We start from the raw sequence: 9,295 nt of genomic DNA on the forward strand, positions 1-9,295 counted from the left end.
CACCAGTCCTTTGTATTTTTACTCACTGATGGATCTGAGAGCCTAGAACAGCCATCCACACAGCTCAATAAATACCTGTTGAATGAACGAAGGCCCTCAGGGTTTGTGGCACTCAGAGGCTCTAATTACGAATCTCTTCCGGACCATCTAATTCAAAATGCTATCATAAAACAACCATAATGTCATATCCTCCAAAATACCTTCTTAGCTGGGTTGTGGGGGAAGGGGGAGCTCTCCTATCTCTTCTGAACAGTCTTAGCAAATTGTCTTCACCTTAACAGGCCCCTCCTTGCTTGCACTGAACCACAAAAGCAGTGTCATAGAAAGCAGCAAACCAGCCTCATAGCTCTGCCACCTTTAAAGAAAGGAAAAAAGAAAAAAAAAAGGGGGGGGGGAGGAAGGTACTAATCAAACTAATTAAGACAAATAGGAATTTAGATTCATCATGTCTCGGTCATCTATTGATAACTGAATAACTGAAGCTAGGCAAACTTCTATAAATCATCCTCTTTTGTTTGTAGATTGCATAGCCAAAGGATCAAATTTCTTCTATAATCATTCAAACCACAGGAAAGAGAAGGCAAGGAAAATACAATCCTGCTATTTTATATCCATATATACTGTGCTAAGACTATATTTAATGATGTATTATATTAAGAACTTTCTGTATCCTTCAACAGGTGAAAAGATAAAGAAATGGTGGCACATCTACCCAAGGGAATACTACACAGCAATATAAATGAAAAACTATTGACACATATTACATCAATGCATATGCACTTATGCACTATTGCAAATGCATTATGTAAATTAAAAGCCAACCTCAAGAAGTTACAAATATGTAACAAATATTTATAACATTCAGGAAAATTAAAAACTATAGGGTGGGAGAATAATTCCTTAGTTGCCTGATCAAAGTTAGAAGGTGGGAGATGAATTTAACTACAAAGGGATAGCACAAAGGAATTGGGGGGAATGATGCAATGATTCTGTTTCCTGATAAAATGGGAGTTACATTCTCAATGTGTTAAAATACCTAGAACTATCCACCAACGTAAGTAAATTTACTGCATGTAAATTGTTTTTAGAAAGTACATGTATGAAGACATGAATTGATGTGAACGTACTTTGTATACAACCAGAGATATGAAAAATTGTGCTGTATGTGTAATAAGAATTGTAATGCATTCTGCTGTCATTTATTTTTTAAAAATCAATTAAAAATTTTTAAAAAAAGTAAAAGAAAGAACTCACTGCTGGGTGCATTGGCACATGCATATAATTCCAGAGTGTCAGGAGATAGAGGCAGGAGATTGCAAGTTTGAGGCCAGCCTCAGCAATCTAGTCAGGCCCTAAACTACTAAGTAGCAGAGTACTCCTAGGTTCAATCTCTAGTACTGCAAAACATAAATAAAAAAAAAATAAGCACCCACTGAATCCACAATATAAGCTCATTCAGGCTCTGGGGGCCCCTGAGTCACTTTCTCTTCTTTAATCAATGTGAGAAACACAAGACAAAGTGGTTTGGAGTGTGTGTGTGTGTGTGTGTGTGTGTGAAAGAGAGGGGTGCTGCATCTCAGGGTCTAAGCTAAGTGCTAAGTACGATTTAACTGGGACCAAATGCAGCATGTAATAAACTGGAAAACATTTTGTAGAAAACTCCTTTATTATAGTGCAAATAACTTTCAGCAGTGACATAATGTAACAATACATATAGCAACATTTTACACCACGCAGTAAATAAGAAAGTGTTTCTTTGAAAATATGTCATCATAGGAACATTTTTCCTACCTTAATGCTGGAAAATGCCAAGGCTGCTTCTCTCAAGGCAACAGGGCTCATGCCCTCTTTTTGGATATTTTCTTTTAAAGACAAATGGAAAGACTTGCCATTTAGCAAATAAATCATCAATCCTAAGAGTGATCTCTTAGGAGGGTCTGAACTGAGGCTGGTAAGATTTGAAATGGGGTTTCAAAATTTATAAAAATAATTTAAAAACAATTCTGGGACCATCCAGAGAGCAGAAATCACTTCCATTAGGTTTTAAGTAGATATACACATTCACTCTAATTTTGCTGCAGAAACAGATTGTCTAAAGCCTGCCTTTTATTTCCCCAGAGCCTGATTGTTATTCCTTGGTTTGGGTTATTGCAAAACTAGGGCTCTGGTCAGAAATAACTCCTTACATACGCAAATACTTTCCTGTGAAGCTTTAAATTGCACTTTCAATCCTGAAATTCCCACCTTAGACCTCACAGGCCGAGGAGAGGGTGTGAACATGTTCCAGTTTCCAGCTAACCATTAGGACGGAGGGATTAGCCCTGTACTCATTTAGCTATACCTAAATCAAATCATCACATCACTGAGATTAATCCCAGTAGACTTACCCAAGAGGTTCCCACTGACCTCATAGGGAAAGGAAGGGTTAACAGCATTTTCACACTAAGCTGCCTAAGGGCTTGGTTGCTAATGAGTTAGCTGATAGGCAGAGAGAACACAGCCACTTCTAATCAGTTATACACCCTGCTCCTCTGGTTTCTGCTGAATTATGCAGTGGGTAGGAAAAGTTGACCACTCAAAAAAGCATCCTCCCCTGGGATTGTCCAGCGTAAGTTGGATCAAAATCCCTACAAAAATATTTCAGGGTGCCCTCTAAGTCTCTCTATAGATACTCCTTAAAAGTGGCTTTATTAGCCATGAGAAGTTAATCAAAGGCTTGAAAATACCTGGAGCCACCGAACAGCTCTCCTGGCTGAATATGGCTAAGTCAGCTGGTACATAAAGCTTTTTAATGTGCAGCCAGTGTTGTTGGATAAAATATCTTCTATAACACCATAGAACTGTGCTAAACAGTTTCAAAGTTGAGAAGAATCCAAATATATCACTTATAAAAATTCACGATTTTAGTTTGCTTTGTTTATCTTAGACTTTGGTACTGAAACACTGTCTACCTTTTCGGCACGTGAAAAATGACATAGCCACTTCCGTGCCTCTGCATGTCGTGTAAAAAAAAAAAAAAAAACTCAAAAGCCAAGCAGGACAAGGACGAGTCATAACAAGACACAGTATGCTGTATAAACAAAACCTAAATTATATATAAATACACCCCCGCCCCAGCACCCCTTTCTTCCCCCACTACCTGGCCAAAGCAATGCCAAGGGTCCTTCTCTCCAGAGCCAATGCACCTTGTGAAGTCCAGCATCCAACCATCCCTGGCCCTGTGGTGGCATTTTCAGTCTGCAGCCTCCTGCTGGAGCTGCTCCCTGGCTTGATCAGTTTTGCAAGCGCAGGGCAACTCCTAAGCCTTCACTGGAAGCACTCACAGTATTGGCTGGACTCAAAGACCTGGAGTCCTGGGAGTTAACCTTTCAGATAAACTAACTGGATCCTTTCCTAATCTGGATTCCATCTTATCCTACTATCTCCTCCAAGTCACTAGCTCCTCCCAGCCACAGAGCCAACACAGTAGGAAGCATCTTCTACTCTGAAGCTCCAAAGGCATTGCTTTGGGATACTGGTGAGGGTCATATAAGAAAAGTTATATAATGAGCTAACAGCTTAAGTTGACATAAATGATTTCCAAGTAGGTCATTCAGGGCCATTTGTCTGCTTTACACTACATTCCAAAATCATTTTCATATACTTTTAAAAGTTTATGTAATAATCATTCAAAAATTATCTATGCAATCCCCCTCTCTTGTATCTTCAATGAATTTAATAACAACTTAATGAGCTATTATGTAAAGCTAGGGAGAAGTATTTAATTAGTCTTAAGGAAGCCAATAGTGTGCTAATTCAGTTAGGAGAAAAAGAGTTAGGAGAAAAAAGCAATATAAATAGAATTTTACATAATCGACAACATGAATAGCAATTTTATCGAAATGTTGCAAATTTTTTTCCCAAAAGCACTTATGACAATTTATATTAAGAGATCCTATGTTCAGGAGTATGGAGGATACAACCCAACTCTTTAAGATATAAATTCACCTGTTTTATGATTGTAATACGTAGTTTCCCCTCTCAGACCCAAGATATTTGTACATTCAAAAGTTCATAATTCGCTGTTCTTGAGACATTGCTCATTCCCTAGTACATACACTGAATATAAATAAATAACTACAAGAAAGCTTCAAAAATCTGAACTGACATTATGCTGTGCAAAAAAAGGAAGAAAGAAAAAATAATAAATCTTGAGCAACCTACATTCTATGTAAATACCCTGACTAAAATGTTGGTTGTGCTACACAATTCTACTTCAGTGCAGAAAAGTGTTGATTTCGGTGTACCGTTGTTGTTTTTGATGTCTTTAGCACTTTGTTTCTAAACATCACCTTGCTTTGAAGTGACAAATAATTTGCTATCCAATCACAAATCATCACAAATCCATTTTAGTTTTGTCTGAATAAATCCAGCATATGTATTACTTCGTTTTGGGAATAATGGCTCGGTGTCTTTGTCCGACAGCTTTCTTCCTATGGGCAAACCATAGTTGAAGTTGTCATTTTGGGCTTAAACTGCACAGAAAGAAGAGACAGTGAAGCTTGCCTTTTGTTTTCTTTGTAAGTCTCCAGATCTTGCTGGGACATTTATTCCAGACTGACAGTCATATGGTTGTGGCACCTGATCCTATTTGAAATAGAAGTGGTTTAAATGCTGTCAGCCAAGTTTGGTGATCTGGAGGTCCCCATTTATCTTTATGGTGTCAATCGCAGATAACGTTTGAATGCGATGGTAAAAATCAAAGAGTTGATGTCCATCCACAAACACTCTGAAACGTGGGTGCTCACAAAGAATTTCCACCTGGAAGAAACAAAGTAATAATCTGAATTCACAATTTCAACAAAGCCTGCAAGGGAAGACAAACAAACATAACTTTATTTTGGAGAAAAAAAAGGCAACATCTTCAGTGATTCTCAAATATCAGAATGCACTGGAAGGAACCATAGAGGGGGTTAGTTAGAACAAATTGCAGGCCTTCACTCTCCAAATTCCCAATTCAGAAGGACTAGGGTGAGGCCTAAAAATTGACATTTCTACCAAGTTCCAAGGTAACAGTGATAAGGCTGAAACAGGGAATATACTTTGAGAACCACTACACTTCACTATTCAATATCCTTTAAAGATTTTAAATTGCTCAGGCTTCAACATTTGTCTCTGCACCCCAGAAGTTGGTAACTAGCATAGATTAAGTTACATGGCATTTAATGTCTCCATTACTATCCCCCAAACCCACTTTTAGAGGAGCCCCTCATAAGGCCAAACTGGTACCCATTTAGTAGCATGTAATAATAGTCTAGACACTCAAACATGGTAACACTAAAGCAGAGAGAAGGTTATATAGTAATTACCTACAATGTGTAATTAACAAAGCTTTGTAAGCCAAACAGAAATACAAATTCCACATGGTAAAAGCTTTGTCTTCTCCTTTTTCTTAACATAAGTAATTCGCCATAAGTTTAATTATTGGTTCTGTGCTATGATGTATTTATTAAAAGCTCTGGTATTCACCATGCAAGGGAAGACTCCATATGTGATATTAGTCACATTTAATTCATATTATTATTAAACTTGTATTACCAAGAAGGGCCTATTTCACTTTAATTTTGTTGTTGGGGAGCATTATATCCCTACTAGAAGTTTTGGTTGATCATACTCATGAGTGTGAAGATTCATCATTAGGAAACTTATAATGATCAAGAGGAGCCTAAGAGGACATAACCATCCTACAGAAGAGGGTGGAGTGCCTTCCCCAGTCTAGGATTAGAAAGGCAATGATTTTAATTCTATCACAGATATGAAAGTCCTGGCTTCTTATTTCTCACCCAGACTATAAAGCCTTTGAAAGTTTTTAGATGAAGAGCAACATCTTGAAGGTTGATCAGGCAAATGGGAGTTTTTAATGAAGCTGCCATTATTGGGATGTGTGTGAACGAGATCTGATGAAGGAACTTCATCACTGCACGAAGTCCTTTTCTCCACATTACTGACATGCATCTCTTATTTGGCATTATCCTTTCTAGAGGAAGGTGCTGCTAATGCTGCTTGATTAGGTGGCAAGTTTGGGTTGTGTTTCCTGCCCAGTAGATAGTGGGGAGCAAATCTATATTCTTCCAGGACCAAGGGAAGAAATCTGTCAGCCACATAGCCTGTGACCATGAAATAGACAGAGGCTTGATTAATTCAGAGGGGGAAACAAGGACACGGACATGGCCTCATTAGCAAAGGAAACAAGAGAACATAAAATGATAACCACCAAATTCTTTAAAATGTCTTAATGAATAAGGTTTCAAACTACTTAAAGGCTAAGGGAAAAAATGAGGAAAATTCTGGATACTTATTAATATGTATTAATCAGATATTTGGGGACAGGAATTTATTATATGCCTAACACTATGTTGTGTACTATATACAAAAGTATTTGCTAAATTAATACTTACCATAGTAGCTAAGTGTAGTAGTAGGTTTTTTTCCTTAATAATCTGAGTATGTAAACATGGGTGTAATAACTAAATATATGGGCTGAACAGAGAGATCCAAGTGCTACTCTGGGAGCATTAATTTCTATCAGCAAACAGAGCTCTTTTGATTCCTTTTCTTTTCCTTTTTCTTTATATATATATATATATATATATATATATATATATATATATTTTTTTTTTTTTTTTTTTTAACCATCGGGTGACAAATTTCCTGGACATGCAGAAATTCTGGCTACTTCAATATTCCTGGCAAACATGAGATTAGAACACCACTGCCCTGCCAGTGGTTGTAGCTGAGGCGCTTGAGATACTTACCCTGAATGGCTGGTCTGGGATGAATGGAAAGTAAGGGATGGCTGATTGTTCTTCACCCCTTTCTCCAGATATACAAGAATTTCTAAGTAGCTGTCGGTCTGTGAACACAGCTTTGAGTTCAATTGCCACGTCAGCAGGAGGATCTTCGGAGTCACCGCAGGTCAAGCTGATAGCAAAGCTGAAAACAAAGTGGTTTCATTTATTTGGGGCTGGATATTATAAAATGATCCAACTTCTCCTCCTCTGGGTTTGTCTGTTTTTAATGGGCAACTACTCTTTTCATAAGAGATTAGACTATGATGAAGAAAGACTACACTCAAACCAATTAATTTTGTTACCTAAAGTAGACTCTGGAGAAAACTTTGGTGGATGACTGAAATTACAAAAATCAGATACTAAATACCCCAAGCCACTCACACATCAGTGTATTAATCCATCAGAATTCTCAAAAACAGTCCCAGTAGTTGACTAGGGGAAATAATATCTTGTCAAGTTTGGTTCTTATTTATACTAATAGTTCTTGCTCTAAGCACCATGTTTCAAAACCATAAAAAAGGGGGAAAAAATCCTTTGGCCTTTCTAAGGGTCAAAGAGAAAATGTGGGTCTATATTTATCATCTCTGATATAAATAGCTGTCTGGAGAAATGATGGCTGGGATTCATACACATTCTTTTCATGGGAACATGGTACTTTCTTGGCACTCCCAACTAGCAACACTGTCCACAAGGAGAGGAAGAAGAGGAAACTAAACCACAACAGGAGTGGGCAGGGCCCTGCCACTGCCTGATAGTTCTGCTGGTGAAAAGGACTCTGTCTTGACTTACCTTTCTGGGTTGAGATCTACAATGCCCATCACTAACACCTTCTTTCCTGGTCTCATGCCACCTTTAATGTGCCCACAAAATGGAACTATCTGCAAAGGAGGAGAGGAGAAACAGGAACTTTACAGGCTGTTAGAGAAGAGCCAAGCCCTCAGATCCTGAGAACCTGACCTCATAGAAAATGCAAGGAAAATGCAATTAAGAAAGGAAGGGGGTACAGGCAGAGACACGGAAAACAGAACAAAACCATTTACCAGTCGTGGGAAGTACACGTCTGCTTGAACTGGAGAGCCCAAGGAGTTGTTTAAATGCCCATCATCTAGTTTCTAAAAATAGAAGCATACAGATTGGCTTTCCACGGACCCTTTTTTTTCTTAGAAGATGGGGGTGGGGGCACCTACAGAAATCTAGCAGAATCCAGCAGTCCTCCATAGACACACAAGCAGTGTCTGCAGATGATGCCTCTTTATAGCCCATTAATAACCGCATAAACCCTCAAAACAAAACCCATCCTTTCCGTCTGGTAGCTAAGACTCCAAACATCCCCAGACCCCTTCAAATCCAGATCAAATTCAAGGTCGGGGGCCCACCAGGGAGCCAGAACCTGGTGCAGGGGAAGGGCAGGCCCTCTCCAACCACAAACGTTTTTTGGAACCGCTGTCTGGCAGGCCTGTCCTCGGGGACGTGGCTGAAGTGGAGTGGCAGTGCTCAACTTGTCTCTGGAGCCCGGGGGCGAGGACCCATTTTCAAGGGGGAATCCCCGGGACGTCTGGAGCCGGTCGCGGGGCGCGCGCCCCGACACACTCACCCTCGCGCACACTCACACGTGCAAAAGTGCACACACCTGGTCGGCGGTTGTACAGACACGGAACCGGCCGTCGGGCACCTCAACCCTGAGATCTCCCCCAAACCCTCCCCCAGTCCAGCGCTCTCTGTCCGGGAAAGCTCCTTTTAGCCGGGGTGCACGGCCGGCTCCTGCTAACAGGTACCCGGCCGCCTTCCCACGCGGGGGACGCGGGGCTGGGCCTGCAGCTTCTATCCGCCCCAGCTCCGGCTGGAGCAGGCGGTAGCGGCATGCGGGGCGGCGGGAAGGGGGCGCCTCGCGTGCACCCCGCCACACTCACCACCACGGCATCACTGTCGGCCACCGATCCCGCCATGTTCTTGCACGGCGCGGTGGGGTACACCGCTGGCGGCCAGGCAGCGGGGGTCGCGGGACGCTGCGCGCGGGCGGGGATCCCGGGGCGGTCCTGCGCTGAGTGGGGGCGCGGGTCCGAGGCTGGCGCGGGCGCGCACACACTCGCGGGAGCGCGCGCGCGCACGCCCGGGGGCCCGGCGCCGACCCGGCAGGCAGGGCCCGAGAGGAGGGGGAGGGGAGGGAGAGGCGGCACGGGCCAGGAGGTCTAAGGTGGCCGCTGCTGTTGGGACCTGGACTGCGGCTGACGAGTCGCGGTTGGCGCTGCTGCCGTTGCCGGTGCCGGTGCCCAAGAAAGAAAGGTGGCGAGGGCCGGGCCGTGCCGGTCCTGGGTGGCATTTAAAGGCCACCGGGCCCCGCTCGGGAACCGGGAACAGGGCGGGGACCCGGCTGGGCTGCCGCGGCTTGCTCAGCTTGCCCTGCCCCTCGGTCATTGGACAGTGGCGGGAGGCCGGGGCAGGAGGGACGGGCCAGTCCAGGTCCA

At 42.3% G+C, this 9,295-nt stretch overlaps 2 protein-coding genes across 2 annotated transcripts in view; both read right to left on the reverse strand.

Annotated features, from left to right (window-relative positions):
- Aftph (aftiphilin) overlaps positions 1 to 3,276 on the reverse strand; it is a 124,704-nt gene extending 121,428 nt beyond the window's left edge. Inside the window, exon 1 of the mRNA XM_021724305.3 lies at positions 3,140 to 3,276. The gene's annotated coding sequence lies outside the window, so the exon portion shown is untranslated. The remainder of the gene's footprint in view (positions 1 to 3,139) is intronic.
- Positions 1,648 to 9,271, reverse strand: Lgalsl (galectin like). The gene is made up of 5 exons (XM_005322067.5): positions 8,741 to 9,271; positions 7,871 to 7,942; positions 7,620 to 7,708; positions 6,795 to 6,972; positions 1,648 to 4,800 (listed from the first exon to the last, which is right to left on the reverse strand). The coding sequence occupies exons 1-5, from the start codon at positions 8,774 to 8,776 to the stop codon at positions 4,657 to 4,659; spliced, it is 519 nt and encodes a 172-aa protein (XP_005322124.1). The 5' UTR covers positions 8,777 to 9,271; the 3' UTR covers positions 1,648 to 4,656.
- Between the last annotated feature and the right edge of the window lie 24 nt (positions 9,272 to 9,295).

This window comes from Ictidomys tridecemlineatus, chromosome 12, assembly GCF_052094955.1.
Source record: "Ictidomys tridecemlineatus isolate mIctTri1 chromosome 12, mIctTri1.hap1, whole genome shotgun sequence".
Taxonomy (NCBI): domain Eukaryota; kingdom Metazoa; phylum Chordata; class Mammalia; order Rodentia; family Sciuridae; genus Ictidomys; species Ictidomys tridecemlineatus.

What these genes read in the sequence shown, in the direction of transcription:
- Lgalsl (XM_005322067.5), bottom strand. Translation starts at nt 8,776, where the DNA reads ATGGCGGGATCGGTGGCCGACAGTGATGCCGTGGTG. An exon ending in GTAGATCTCAACCCAGAAAG is followed by an intron (nt 6,973 to 7,619) that starts GTAAGTCAAGAC and finishes CTTTGTTTTCAG; the next exon opens with CTTTGCTATCAGCTTGACCT. An exon ending in TCCCAGACCAGCCATTCAGG is followed by an intron (nt 4,801 to 6,794) that starts GTAAGTATCTCA and finishes TGTTTCTTCCAG; the next exon opens with GTGGAAATTCTTTGTGAGCA.